The 16,209-nt window shown below is 44.4% G+C and overlaps 1 protein-coding gene across 1 annotated transcript in view; it reads right to left on the reverse strand.

Moving 5' to 3' along the window:
• Positions 1 to 1,505: 1,505 nt before the first annotated feature.
• Positions 1,506 to 16,209, reverse strand: part of TRAPPC3 (trafficking protein particle complex subunit 3) — an 81,679-nt gene continuing 66,975 nt past the window's right edge. Inside the window, exons 4-5 of the mRNA XM_069756858.1 lie at positions 7,149 to 7,331; positions 1,506 to 2,513 (exon numbers count right to left, since the gene is read on the reverse strand). Coding sequence (XP_069612959.1) covers positions 2,394 to 2,513; positions 7,149 to 7,331 — 303 coding nt within the window. The 3' untranslated portion in view covers positions 1,506 to 2,393. The remainder of the gene's footprint in view (positions 2,514 to 7,148; positions 7,332 to 16,209) is intronic.

A 16,209-nucleotide genomic window follows, 5' to 3' on the forward strand; every position in this document is an offset into this window, starting at 1 on the left:
TGTTAAGTTTGTAAGCTGCTGTGCTGCATCACAAATACGCCACTCCTAGCATTCATTTGATTGTTCGAGTTGTCCAGGTAAATGATCGATAGCCGCTCTAGGCAGCTGAACAAATAGGTAAATTATAGTAACGTAGTGAACACTTCCGTGCCTACTGAGTGATGCAGCACAGTGGCCCGCCAGTTCTGACCAAGAGTATGTGAATTAACCTGTTGCATTTTGTTGGTTGGTAGAAGCGTAACCAGTCAGAGTTTAAACAGTAAAAGTTCAATTGACAGGTTTAGTGTTTACTGATTTCCTTGTCCTTGGCTTACACTAGGTCTAAAATGCATAGGATAACCCATTCTTTTGTAGTACTGGAAATGGCTGGATTTATCCCTTTTCTATGTGGTCTCCCACCACATCAAGCAGGAGTGGTTTCTTATCTGTGGCGAGGATTGCTGGCAACTACAAATCAGGGCGATCTGGATCGTACCTTTGGCTTTCATCTTTACAGTGGCCAGTAGTCTAGGCAATGAGATGTAAACTATAGAAATAAAAATCACTCTGTTCTTGACACTAAGGATTTTTAGAAGCACTTTACAATTTTACCAATTTAATTAAATGAAACAACCCCTTTAAAGAACAAAACAAAATTAACATTCTGAGTAGTGAGTGATAATACGGTTGATGTATAATTACCATATATACTCGTGTATAAGCAGTGTTTTCAGCACAATTTTTGTGCTGAAAATGCCCCTCTCTGCTTATACACGAGTCATTGTCGCAGTTTTTGGCGGGGGAGGGGGAGTGGCAGAGCACCGGGTCACAGGAGGCAGGAGCTGGAGGCAGTGGCTAAAGCCTATGCCCGCTGCTAAAGAAAAATGAATATTCCTTGCACTGGTAATGAATAGTAATTTTTCTTATAGCACGCACAGTTACAGCTGCAGCCTTATAGCAGCTGCTGGGTTCTCATGGGTGCCCACTCATTAAAGGTAATGAATTTTCACCTCTCTCCACTCCCATATGCGTGGAGAGAGGTGAATATTCATTAGCTTAATGAGCAGGTACACGTGATTACTCGGCCGCAGGAGCTATTGGCACCGGAATGAGATGCTGCGAGAGCACGCAGGGAAGGTAAGTAGGATTTTTTTTTATGCTTTTCTCATGGGGGCCAAACATACAAGGATGGAGATGAGGAGCAAATGCAGACAAGGATGGGAATAAGGAGCCATGCATACAAGGATGGGGATAAGGAGCCATGCATACCAGAATAGGGATTAGGGAACAATGCATACCCGGCTTATATTTGAGTCAATAAGTTTTCCCAGTTTTTCGAGGCAAAATTAGGTGCCTCGGCTTATACTTGTGTCAACTTATACACGATTATATACGGTATATATTTTTATATTCTATATTATAGCAAATAATAGCAAAGTATCCACAGGAAGAGGAGGTAAGATTTAAATATCATTTTTTTCATAAGAAACAAACATTTGGAAAAGTGGTAACTAATTACAAACACCAACTTTAAAGTATTTATTCCAAACATGTTACACAATTTTGTATGTAAAACTGGAGCTGACGAAACAGAAGTATTACATCATAAGAATGCATTCACTCTAGAAATGAGCAGCAGAAATAGATCGTTCTCTCTGAGCAGCCCTCGTTATACAAGTTAGCTTCCATCCCATGCTGACACCAGCTAGGAGTTTCAAGTCATTAAGACAAGCACAATTACATTCTAAGCACGTTCATGGTGTCTGGATGCCAAATATGAGCCAACACTATGTGCCATGTTGTCAACCCAATAATGGGATAGCTGTTTGGCTTAATGTTACTTATTGGTACTGGAGCTATGCCAGAATTTTACCGCTTCCAGATGGGTCCTGAGGTAGAAGCAGACGCAAAGTGGTCACAGGCTCAGACCTGTATGGGTAAGTATAGTCAATGAAGAAGCAGCGAGTTGCTGTTCAGGCATTAGTTTTCACACTGATATAGCACAGTTAAACGGGGCAATTGGAGTGGAACATATGCTACATGTCTGATTCATTATATTTGGTGAGAAAAACAGTACTGTCTGCTAAAACATAGGGTAATAAGTCCGAATAACATTTCAGTAAGATAAAGTCATGAACAGCACTTTAACTCTGCAGAACACACTACAGCAATCTGTAAGAGAGACATACCGTCGGGTCTTAAAAATGAATGTTCTCATCAATAGAGTAAAAGAAAATACTGGAGAACTTCACAAAGAAGTGGAATCAGAAAACTCAGAAAGCAGAACCTTAAGGAATAAAGTAACTATGTCTAAGACTTCCATGTGAAAATGATAGTCTCTCCAAGATGAATGGGCTATAAACAATTCTTTCGTTCAGACTGCTAGAAGGTCAGTGTAGACATTGGTCTTTTGGTCATTCCTCTCCTGCAGGTAAGTTGTCCTCAATCCTTCGGATAAACTTCATTCGAATTTCTGTCACACTGTCGCCCTTCAGGGTGTCCTGAGCAAATTTAACGTCAACTGCCATTTGTACCTGGGAAAAAATTGACATAGATTAGGTCTTGGGTGCAGGCTAACATTATTCTACTGGATAGGGCAAAAATAATGTTTATAGAATTTTTTTTTTCTGCTAAATAGGTTGGTTTTCAGTTCCCCAGCTGACTTCCGGCATGTGAAGATATGCTGGAGAACTAAAACTCCATATTATCCTGCAGACATTTGCCCAAACTGAATCAATATTTTTATTTTTTACATACTGGACTTCGGAAGATCAAAACCTCCCAAAATAAGCTACAAAAATATCCACAGAAGCAGCTGAAAAGCTTAAAGAGTTTGCATTTTTGTCCACCCAAGATGGTGGAACAAGTTAAGTACTCTGAAAAGCAGATATCACAATTTCAAAACAACACTCACAAATTATGCACACCCACAGCATTGCGATTGATTGCCGTGACTGTCCCGATGTTAGAAATCCCGAGCATGCGCACTGCTCATCTGCTTGCTGAGCATGCGCACTAACTGCGTATACAGCCCTAGCTTCATATCATATGTGTGCATGCTTTGGAGTGGAGGGGACACACTGGCGGCATAGCGTGCGTGCTTACATATCATATCACCACTCACAGCGGCTCTGGAGTATGAGCACATCTAATATGAAGCTCGGGCTGTAGACCCAGAGTTAGTGCGCATGTTAGGGGAGCGGGTGGGAATGTCTAGGCAATCAATCGCAAAGCTGTTGGAGTGCATACTGACTGGTCTGTGACTGAAACGACAAAAAGCGCCACCCCTATGACTGACACTAAAGCTATGTGAGGGAGTCCCCTAATGATATAATGTGTTTCTTAAACATAGGGCAGCACGGTGGCTCAGTGGTTAGCACTGCAGCGTTTGGGTCCTGGGTTCAAATCCCACCAAGGACAACATCTGCAAGGAGTTTGTATGTTCTCCCCGTGATTGCATGGGTTTCCTCTGGGCACTCCGGTTTCCTCCCACAATCCACAGACATACTGATAGGAAATTTAGATTGTGAGCCCCAACGGGGACAGCGACGATAATGTGTGCAAACTGTAAACCTCTGCGGAATATGTTGGCACTATGTAAATAATGAGATAATGAGATAATAATAATAATAATATGGTGCTTGAACCCTCTGGGTTCAAGCAACATATTGTAATCCGATTTCTTATATTTTATTCTTCTTCTTCTCCGCGTTTTCCGCAATTAATGCAGCCCGAACCGCTCAGCGCAGAGACCTTGTTCTGGGGACAGGTGTGCTATGTATTTTTGGAGTCGATCCGATTTACAGTTTTAAAATAAATAAATAAATAAATAAATAAATAAAAAAAAAAATAAAAAAAAAGCATTTTAACCCCTTCATGACCTTGGGATTTTTCGTTTTTCACTCCCCTCCTTCCCAGAGCCATAACTTTTTTATTTTTCCGTCAATTTGGCCATGTGAGGGCTTGTTTTTTGCGGGACAAGTTGTACTTTTGAACAACATCATTGGTTTTAGCATGTCGTGTACTAGAAAACGGGAAAAAAATTCCAAGTGCGGTGAAATTGCAAAAAAAGTGCAGTCCCACACTTGTTTTTCGTTTGGCTTTTTTGCTAGGTTCACTAAATGCTAAAACTGACCTGACATTATGATTCTCCAGGTCAGTACGAGTTCATAGACACCTAACATGACTAGGTTATTTTTTACCTAAGTGGTGAAAAAAAAATCATAACTTTGCTAAAAAAAAAAAAAATGGCGCCATTTTCCGATACTCGTAGCATCTCAATTTTCATGATCTGGGGTCGGTTGAGGGCTTATTTTTTGAGTGCCGAGATGACGTTTTTAATGATAGCATTTTGGTGCAGATACGTTCTTTTGATCGCCCGTTATTGCATTTTAATGCAATGTCGCGGCGACCAAAAAAACGCAATTCTGGCGTTTTGAATTTTTTTCTCGCTACGCCGCTTAGCGATCAGGTTAATGGTTTTTTTAATTGATAGATCGGGCGATTCTGAACGCGGCGATACCAAATACGTGTAGATTTGATTTTTTTTTTATTGATTTATTTTGATTGGGGCGAAAGGGGGGTGATTTAAACTTTTATTTTTTTTTTATTTTTTCACATTTTTTTTAACTTTTTTTTTTTTTTTAACTTTTGCCATGCTTCAATAGCCTCTATGGGAGGCTAGAAGCAGGAACAGCACGATCAGCTCTGCTACATAGCAGCGATCTGCTGTTCGCTGCTATGTAGCAGAAAATCAGGTGTGCTATGAGCGCCGACCACAGGGTGGCGCTCACAGCTACCGGCGATCAGTAACCATGGAGGTCTCAAGGACCTCTATGGTTACAATACTGAAGCATCGCCGACCTCTGATCATGTGACGGGGGTCGGCGATGACGTCATTTCCGGCCGCCCGGCCGGATGCGGCGGTTAAATGCCGCTGTCTGCGTTTGACAGCGGCATTTAAATAGTTAATAGGCGCGGGCAGATCGCGATTCTGCCCGCGCCTATTACGGGCACATGTCAGCTGTTCAAAACAGCTGACATGTCCCGGCTTTGATGCAGGCTCACCGCCGGAGCCCGCATCAAAGCTGGGCTTCTGACCTCGGATGTACTATCCCGTCCGAGGTCAGAAAGGGGTTAAGCTAAAATTTTCCCATAGGAATTAATGGCGACCTTTCCACGACCCCCAACTGCCATGGATTGAAGCCATAGTGCAGGTGCACTGACCTTACAAAGATGGCAGCTATGCAAATGTACAGTGTCCATTTTAGGACATGATGATTTATCAAAGTTAAACATCAAAGGTGCCAAATGTGCTAAAGTGACTACCAAGTGGCCAAGGTGCCGAATGTGCCAAAGTGGCTACCAACTGGCAAAAGTGGCTACAGAGGTGCCGAATGTGCTAAAGTGGCTACCAAGTGGCCAAAGTGGCTACCAAGTGGCCAAAGTGGCTATCGAGGTGTTGAATGTGCAAAGTGGCTACCAACTGGCCAAAATGGCTACCAACTGGCCAAAGTGGCTATTGAGGTGCCGAATGTGCTAAAGTGGCTATCAAGTGGCCAATGTGGCTACCAAGTGGCCAAAGTGGCTACCGAGGTGCCGAATGTGCCAAAGTGGCTACCAACTGGCCAAAGTGGCTACCAAGTGGCTACAGAGGTGCCGAATGTGCCAAAGTGGTCACCAAGTGGCCAAAGTGGCTACCAAGGTGCCAAATGTGCCAAAGTGGCTACCAAGTGGCCAAAGTGGCTACAGAGGTGCCGAATGTGCCAAAGTGGCTACCAAGTTTCCAAAATGGCTACCAAGTGGCCAATGTGGCTACCAAGGTGCTGAAAGTGCCAAAGTGGTTACCAAGTGGCCAAAGTAGCTACAGAGGTGCTGAATGTGGCTACCAAGTGGCCAAAGTGGCTACCGAGGTGCCGAATGTGGCTTCCAAGTGGCCAAAGTGGCTACAGAGGTGCTGAATGTGGCTACCAACTGGCCAAAGTGGCTACCGAGGTGCCAAAAGTGCCAAAGTGGCTACCAAGTGGCCAAAGTGGCTACAGAGGTGCCGAATGTGCCAAAGTCGCTACCAAGTGGCCAAAGCGGCTACAGAGGTGCTAAATGTGGCTACCAAGGTGCCAAATGCGCCAAAGTGGCTACCAAGTGGTCAAAGTGGCTACAGAGGTGCCGAAGTGGCTACCAAGTGGCCAAAGTGGCTACAGAGGTGCCGAATGTGCCAAAGTGGCTACCAACTGGCCAAGGTGGCTACTAGGGTGCCGAATGAGCCAAAGTGGCTGCCAAGTGGCCAAAGTGGCTACCAAGGTGCCGAATGCGCTAAAGTGGTTACCAAGTGACCAAAGTAGATAACACAGCCACGTAGTAGATAACACAGCCACGTAGTAGATAACACAGCCACGTAGTAGATAACACAGCCACGTAGTAGATAACACAGCCACATAGTAGATAACACAGCCACGTAGTAGATAACACAGCCACGTAGTAGATAACAGTCACGTAGTAGATAACACAGCCACGGAGTAGATAACAGAGCCACGTAGCAGATAACACAGCCACGTAGCATATAGCACAGCCCACGTAGCATATAGCACAGCCCACGTAGTATATAGCACAGCCCACGTAGTATATAACACAGCCCAACGCAGTATGTAACACAGGCCACGTAGTACATGGCACAGGCCACACAGTATATAACACAGCCCACGTAGTATCTAACACAGCCCACATAGTATATAGCAATGTGGGCACCATATCCCTGTTAAAAAAAAGAATTAAAATAAAAAATAGTTATATACTCACCTTCCGGCGGCCCCCGAATCCAGCCCAGGTGTTTTAGTGATGCTCCTTGCGACGCTCCGGTCCCAAGAATGCATTGCGGCAATAACATGTGATGATGTAGTGGTTTCGCGAGACCGCTACGTCACCTCCGGTCATTGCCGCAAAGGATTCTTGGGACCGGAGCATCGCGAGGAGCGGGAAAGGCGCCGGAAGGTGAGAATATAATGATTTTTTATTATTTTTAACATTAGATCTTTTTACTATTGATGCTGCATACGCAGCATCAATAGTAAAAAGTTGGTCACACAGGGTTAATAGCAGCGTTAATGGACTGCATTACACACTCTGTAAAATTGCATCTTAAGCAGCACCAAATGACTGCAAGGAAGCCTTACCATTTCCAGTGCTCCTCGCAAAACTCCACACAACATATTGGAATAGATAAGGTTGGAATGGTTATCAGGCAGCTCCACAAAGTCCACAAGAGGATTGTTTTCCAGAATGAGAGAGAACTCATCACCAGCAGGACTCCAGTTTGTGATCGTAGGAGTGATTCCCAGGTACATCTTAAATGCCACCTAAAAACACGCACAAGAAATAAAATAGATAACTTATTTAATGAGCTAGTATGTTAGTAATAAATTATTAAAGGGAATCAGTAGGATCATACCTCCTAAGCTGTCTATACAGGCATGCAGGTCATAGGAAGGGGAATAACATGATGCCACATTTTTCTTATATGTAAATGAGCTGTTAAGATCTATGGGTGGGACACTGGTATGCCTGTGAATCTGCCTCCAGAGATTATTACAAATTTTAAAAAACTGACAATCACATCCAAATATAAACTAAGTGTGAACAGACGCTTACCTAGAGTCATCAACTCACATACACTCAAACAAAAAAGGCAGCACTCTGTAGCGCCATAGCATGCAAATATGCCAGTCCTCTCTTAGAATAAAGTCTTCATCTGTATGGGAACCTGTGAATCCTCTCAGACTGAAATCTAGATCTCTGTGGAGGATTGGCATTGTAGGTACTGTAAAAGAGAATCGCCTTAACGTGGCTTCCAGGTACACATGAATTGGCCAATTTATGGGCTAAACTTTCTCAATTTTTCATATTTCTAGAGCAGTAATGCAATTCAATTTTCACATTTCATATTTGCATGCTATGGCGCTACAGAGTGCTGCCTTTTTTGTTCCAGAGATTATTATACATGAAGGGAATGTTACCAGTGTGAGACATGTAATGACTGACACTTGCTCCGATGTGTATGATTTATGAAGGCAGAGCCAACACAGTACAGCAGAGCTAACAGTGTGACATAAGTGAAGTTTGTCTCATTAAAAAAACATTTACAGCTGCGACTGCATCTCTCATAGTGCTTCAAGTTCCATAACACAGGCAGCCAGTGCAGGTAAAGGCAATATATCAGAGCTGACAGTACTGTGAGAGGACAACTACAAATGTGTTTGTAATGAGACAGGTTCAACTCTGCTATGCGGTGTAGGTAATAATCAGGCTCAGCAGCAGAGTTGACTGCAAATGTTTGTGTTGAGACAAAGTTCACTTCTGTTGTGCTGCTTAAGGCTAAGTTCACATCAGCGTTTGAGTCCGTAGTGTGGTATTGCGGACTTGTTTCCTTTGACGTGCCTGCCGAACGCAAGAAGATGCAACATGTTGCATTCAGCGGTCACGTCACGTCAAAACGACGCATGCGGACGCATCCGCATACAACACATGTCCCTGCGTATACAATGTTAACCCCTTAACTCCCAAGGGTGGTTTGCACGTTAATGACCGGGCCAATTTTTACAATTCTGACCACTGTTCCTTTATGAGGTTATAACTCTGGATTTGTGAAAAAAAAAACGGAAATTTGGTGAAAACTTTGAAAATTTCGGGGGTCTATATGATAGAAAATACCCAAGTGTGACACCATTCTAAAAACTGCACCCCTCAAAGTGCACAAAACCACATTCAATCAGTTTATTAACCCTTCTGGTGCTTCACAGGAATTTTTGGAATGTTTAAATAAAAATGAACATTTACCGTATATACTCGAGTATAAGCCGAGATTTTCAGCCCAAATTTTAGGGCTGAAAGAGCCCCTCTCAGCTTATACTCGAGTCACGGTGGGCGGCAGGGTCGGCGGGTGAGGGGGAGAGGGCGCTGAGGCATACTTACCTAGTCCCGGCGCTCCTGACGCTGCCCCTGCCTGTCACACTGGGCCGCAGCTCTTCATGTCAGCGGTCACGTGGGACCGCTCATTAGAGAAATGAATATGGACTCCACTCCCATAGGGGTGGAGCCACATATTCATTCCTCTGAGCGGTGCCGGTGACCGCTGACAGGAAGAGCTGCGGCACCCGGAGACAGAGTGACAGGCAGGGGCAGCGTCAGGAGCGACAGGACTAGGTGAGTATTTTATATTCACCTGTCCGCGTTCCACACGCCGGGCATCGCGCCATCTTCCCGGCGCCGCTCCATCTTCCCGGCGTCTGTCCCCTCTGACTGTGCAGGTCAGAGGGCGCGATGACGCATATAGTGTGCGCGGCGCCCTCTGCCTGAACAGTCAGTGCAGAGAGACGCCGGGACGAGACGCCGGAACGAGACGCCGGGAGCTGCAATCAAGAGAGGCGAGTATGGCTTTTTTTTTTTTTTTTTTATTATTACAGCAGCAATGGCAGAGATTTATAAGGAGCATATATGGGGCAAGAATGAACGGTGCACAGCTTTATAAGGAGCATATATGGGGCAAGAATGAACGGTGCACAGCTTTATAAGGAGCATATATGGGGCAAGAATGAACGGTGCACAGCTTTATAAGGACCATATATGGGGCAAAAATGAACGGTGCAGAGCACTATATGGCAGAGCTATGGGGCAAGAATGAACGGTGCAGAGTACTATATGGCACAGCTATGGGGCAATAATGAACGGTGCAGAGCACTATATGGCACAGCTATGGGACAAGAATGAACGGTGCAGAGCACTATATGGCACAGCTATGGGGCAAGAATGAACGGTGCAGAGCAGTATATGGCAGAGCTATGGGGCAAGAATGAACGGTGCAGAGCACTATATGGCACAGCTATGGGGCAAGAATGAACGGTGCACAGCACTATATGGCACAGATATGGGGCAAAAATGAACGGTGCAGAGCACTATATGGCACACCTTTCTATGGTACATCTATGGGGCAATAATGAACGGTGCAGAGCACTATATGGCACAGCTATGGGGCCATAATGAACGGTATGGAGCATCTATTTTTATTTTTGAAATTCACCGGTAGCTGCTGCATTTTCCACCCTAGGTGTATACTCGAGTCAATAAGTTTCCCAGTTTTTTGTGGCAAAATTAGGGGGGTCGGCTTATAATTGGGTCGGCTTATACTCGAGTATATACGGTAACTTTTTTTCACAAAAAAATTCAGCTCCAATTCGTTATATTTTACCAAGGGTAACAGGAGAAATTGGACCCAAAAAGTTGTTGTGCAATTTGTCCTGAGTACGCCGATATCCCATATGTGGGGGTAAACCACTGTTTGGGCGCACGGCAGAGCTCGGAAGGGAAGGAGCGCTGTTTGACTTTTCAATGCAAAATTGACTGGAATTGAGATAGGACACCATGTCACGTTTGGAGAGCCCCTGATGTGCCTAAACATTGAAACCCCCCACAAGTGACACCATTTTGGAAAGAAGACCCACTAAGGAACTTATCTAGTTGTGTTGTGAGAACTTTGAACCTCCAAGTGTTTCACTACAGTTTATAATGCAGAGCAGTGAAAATAAAAATTGTTTTTTTTTTCCACAAAAATTATTTTTTAGCCCCCGGTTTTGTATTTTCCCAAGGGTAACAGGATAAATTGGACCCCAAAGGTTGTTGTCCAATTTGTCCTGAGTACGCTGGTATGCCCCATATGTTGGGGTAAACCAGTTTGGGCACACGGGGGAGCTTGGAAGGGAAGGAGCACTGTTTTACTTTTTCAACGCAGAATTGGCTGGAATGGAGATCGGACACCATGTCGCGTTTGGAGAGCCCCTGATGTGTCTAAACAGTGGACCTCCCCCCCAATTCTAACTGGAACCCTAACCCAAACACACCCCTAACCCTACTCCCAACCCTAACCACACCCCTAACCCGAACATGCCCCTAACCCTAATCCCAACCACACCCCTTATCCCAACACACCATTAACCCCAACACACCCCTAACCATAATCTCAACCCTAACCACACCCCTAACTCAAACACACCTCTAACCCTAATCCCAACATAACCCTAACCACACCCCTAACCCTAATCCCAACTGTAAATGTAATCCAAACCCTAACTTTAGCCCCATCCCTAACCCTAACTGTAGCCCCAACCCTAACCCTAACTTTAACCCCAACCCTAACTTTAGCCCCAACCCTAACAATAACTTTAGCCCCAACCCTAACTGTAGCCCTAACCCTAATGGGAAAATGGAAATCAATACATTTTTTAAATTTTATTATTTTTCCCTAACTAAGGGGGTGATGAAGGGGGGTTTGATTTACTTTTATAGCGTTTTTTTTAGCGGATTTTTATGATTGGCAGCTGTCACACACTAAAAGACGCTTTTTATTGCAAAAAATAATTTTTGCGTCTCCACATTTTGAGAGCTATAATTTTTCCATATTTTGGTCCACAGAGTCATGTGTGGTCTTGTATTTTGCGGGACGAGTTGATGTTTTTACTGGTACCATTTTCGGGCACGTGACATTTTTTGATCACCTTTTATTCCGATTTTTGCGAGGCAGAATGACCAAAAAACAGCTATTCATGAATTTCTTTTTTTGGGGGGGCGTTTATACCGTTCTGCGTTTGGTAAAATTGATAAAGCAGTTTTATTCTTTGGGTCAGTACGATTACAACGATACCCCATTTATATCATTTTTTTATGTTTTGGTGCTTTTATACGATAAAAACTATTTTACACAAAAAATAATTATTTTTGCATCCCTTTATTCTGAGAGATATAACTTTTTCATTTTTTCGCTGATGATGCTGTATGGCGTGTTGTTTTTTGCGGGACAAGATGACGATTTCAGCGGTACTATGGTTATTTATATCTGTCTGTCTTTTTGATCGCGTGTTATTCCACTTTTTGTTTGGCGGTATGATAAAAAAAAAAAGAGGCAAAAACGCTTTAAGGTGTGCACTGAAGGGGTTAACTAGTGGGACAGTTTTATAGGTCGGGTCATTACAGACGCGTGGATACTAAATATGTGTACTTTTATTGTTTTTTATTTAGATAAAGAAATGTTTTTATTGGAACAATATACTGTATATACTCGAGTATAAGCCGACCCCCCTAATTTTGCCACAAAAAACTGGGAAAACCTATTGACTCAAGTATAAGCCTAGGGTGGAAATGCAGCATTTACCGGTGAATTTCAAAAATAAAAATAGATCATTATTTCCCCATAGCTGTGCCATATAGTGCTCTGCACCGTTCATATTTCCCCATAGCTGTGCCCCATATAGTGCTCTGCACCGTTCATACTGCCCCCATAGCTGTGCCCCATATATGCTCTGCATCGTTCATACTGCCCCCATAGCTGTGCCCCATATATGCTCTGCATCGTTCATACTGCCCCATATATGCTCTGCACCGTTCATACTGCCCCCATAGATGCTTTGCACCGTTCATACTGCCCCCATAGATGCTCTGCACCGTTCATACTGCCCCCATAGATGCTCTGCACCGTTCATACTGCCCTCATATCTGTGCCCCATACAGTGCTCTGCACCGTTCATACTGCCCCATATATGCTCTGCACCGTTCATACTGCCCCCATAGATGCTCTGCACCGTTCATACTGCCCCCATAGATGCTCTGCACCGTTCATACTGCCCCCATAGATGCTCTGCACCGTTCATACTGCCCCCATAGATGCTCTGCACCGTTCATACTGCCCCATAGATGCTCTGCACCGTTCATACTGCCCCCATAGATGCTCTGCACCGTTCATACTGCCCCCATAGATGCTCTGCACCGTTCATACTGCCCCCATAGATGCTCTGCACCGTTCATACTGCCCCCATAGATGCTCTGCACCGTTCATACTGCCCCATAGATGCTCCACATAAATCTGTGCCGCTGCTGCAATAAAAAAAAAAAAAGCCATACTCACCTCTCTTGATTGCAGCTCCCGGCGTCTCGTTCCGGCGTCAGGTCCCGGCGTCTCTGCACTGACTGATCAGGCAGAGGGCACCGCGCACACTATATGCGTCATCGCACCCTCTGACCTGAACAGTCAGAGCAGAGCGGAGTGACGCCGGGAAGATGGAGCGGCGCCCGGTGGCTGGAACGGGGACAGGTAAATATGAGATACTTACCTGGTCCCGACGTCCGGCTCCCTCTGCCTGTCACACGGTCTTCTGTGCTGCAGCTTCTTTCTCTATCAGCGGTCACCGTTACCGCTGATTAGAGAAATGAATAGGCGGCTCCACCCCTATGGGAGGTGGAGCCGCCTATTCATTTCTCTAATGAGCGGTCCCACGTGACCGCTGAAGAGGGGAAGAAGCTGCAGCACAGAAGACCGTGGGAGGGCAGGGGGAGCGCCAGGATCGCTGGGACTAGGTAAGTATACCTCAGCGCCCTCTCCCCCTCACCCGCTGACCCTGCCACCCACCTTGACTCGAGTATAAGCCGAGAGGGGCACTTTCAGCCCAAAAATTTGGGCTGAAAATCTCGGCTTATACTCGAGTATATACGGTATATATTTTTTTTTAAACATGTAAATATTTTTTTTTTTTTTTTTACTTTATAACATTGCCCCAGGGGGAGGGAACATCACTATATACTATCAGATCGCTGATCTGACACTTTGCAGTGCACTATGTCAAATCAGCGATCTGACAGGCACTGCAGGAGGCTTGCTGGCACCTGCTCTGAGCAGGCGCTTGCAAGCCACCTCCATGCAGGACCCGGAAGGAGTCCCGTGGCAATTTGGATCCGGGGCCTGCAAGGAGGAGGAGGTAGGAGACCCTCTGAACAACGCGATCACATCACGTTGTTCTGGGGGTTTCAGGGAAGCACTGCTGTAAAGGTACCTTCACACATAACGATATCGTTAACGATATCGTTGCTTTTTGTGATGTAGCAACGATATCGTTAAGGAAATCGTTCTGTGTGACAGCGACCAACGATCAGGCCCCTGCTGGTAGATCATTGGTCGCTGAGGAAAGTCCAGAACTTTATTTCGTCGCTGGACTTCCCGCTGACATCGCTGGATCGGCGTGTGTGACACCGATCCAGCGATGTCTTCACTGGTAACCAGGGTAAACATCGGGTTACTAAGCGCGGCCCTGCGCTTAGTAACCCGATGTTTACCCTGGTTACCTGGGGACTTCAGGATCGTTGGTCGCTGGAGAGCGGTCTGTGTGACAGCTCTCCAGCGACCAAACAGCGACGCTGCAGCGATCGACATCGTTGTCGGTATCGCTGCAGCGTCGCTGAGTGTGAAGGTACCTTAAGTCATTACTTGTCTCTCCCCTCAAACCCCCCTCCCGCCCCATCGTATTATTTAAAACAAGACCTGGAGGCAGAGTCTCAGGGAGATCTGTGTCCGGCCCAAAGATCTTAACAGCTCATAAGCATGAAAGAAAAAGGCAGATTTCTCTGGAATAACAAATTGGATTACAGATACCAAGGTATTTTTTTATTCAACTTGCTGTGACCTGCATGCACATATAGATGGCTTAGGAGTGATGCTCCTACAGATAGATTCTTTTTAAATGTTAGTAGGTTGAAAAAATGTTTCCAGTAAAACTAAGGCTATGTTCACATGTCCAGGATTCAGTTAGGCTAGATTCAGATTGCGTTAGGGCAATCCGTTTAGCGCTAAGCGCTAGCGGATTGCGCTAACGCAATGTCTTTTTCGGGGTCGCGTTTAATATCCCTGCTCTCGCAGATCCCCGATCTGCGAGAGCGGGGAACGGACCTCGGGCGCGCCGCAGACGCTGCAAGCAGCGTCCGAGGCGCGTCACAAAACACCGGCACATTGCTAGCGCGTGCCGAAAATGGCACGCGCTAGCGATGCGCGTTCCCATTGCTGACAATGGGCGCGCTAACGGACGTGTTGCACGGCGTTAATTTAGCGGTGCAACGCTGTTCGTTAGCGCGGTCCCATTAACGCAATCTGAACCTAGCCTTAGAAAGGATCCAGCAGCAAACCGTTAACAAAAATATTGTGCAGATACAACTATTATTGGTCCTGCTAAATATTCAATTGGATTTGTCTTAAAAGAAACGGATTTCAGCTGGACCCATTTTTTTTTTTTTTTTTTTACATTTAATTCTATGGAAAACGATCCGTATTTCTTTCAAGTTGTAGAAGGATCCATTTTTTGGTTACTGGATGTTTCAAATGGAGAAAAATGGCTATTTAAACGGATCCGTTTTCCATAGACTTAAATGTTAAAAAACACGGATCCAGCTGAATTTTTTTTATTTTTTTTTAATTTTATTTATTTATTTTATTTTTTTAAGATGGGCAAAGAAAAGTGGTGTCTGTACAACTTTGTCAACGGATTGCTGATGGACCCATTCTAAAGGATGATTGCTGGACATGAGAACAAACATATCCAATTAGTAATAACTTACTAATGGCAGTGTATATTTCCAGATAAATAATAAGATCAGATGGATTGAAAGCCAACTTGTCTGAATCCTCTGACTGCTCGTTGTAAACTTAAAATTGCTATGGATATCTAAACTCCAACTCGATAGCTCCACTAAGAGGACAACTTTCATTTATGTGCCATTTACAGGAACATAACCACCACATATTAGAGATGCTGCCTTTTTGTAGGACTCAAAATGTCTTGTATTACTTTGCTACCGATTTATTTAAATGGGCACCACATTAAACAATCCCAACTCAGCTTCCTTGAATTCCCAAATTCAAAATGTCTACCAAGGTTCAGAAAAAGACAAGTCTAGTAAGTGGAGTATGTTGGCACACTCATGTAGCATCATTGACATTAGTCTAGGTGCCCATTTATTATATCTGCATCTAGACAGAAAAAAAAAGGAACAGACTATTTTTAAGAATAACGGTAAGCAACTACAGAACCGGAGATTCAATTAGCCATGTATTGTTCACATGTTTTTTCTGCACATTAATAACACTGGGGAACAATTTGAAAAAAAATTTCTGTTGAGTTAGGTTTTTGAGCTGATTTATACTAAAATTGGCATGCTGATTCCAAAAATGTAGTCAGTTTTTTTCTAGCACGTCAAGTTTTTCCTCCACAACTTACCTGCCAGAGAAGCACAATTGCACTGATATCTGTAATAAGACTTGTTATCTGATTACAATTCGACTCATATAGAGCTACGTGGCAACTTGTAAGAGTAGTCACAACTGAGACATTGTGGTGAGAGGTGTGTGCAGCTCCCAATACGTCATAATTA

The sequence above is a fragment of the Ranitomeya imitator genome, chromosome 3 (assembly GCF_032444005.1).
Source record: "Ranitomeya imitator isolate aRanImi1 chromosome 3, aRanImi1.pri, whole genome shotgun sequence".
Lineage (NCBI taxonomy): Eukaryota > Metazoa > Chordata > Amphibia > Anura > Dendrobatidae > Ranitomeya > Ranitomeya imitator.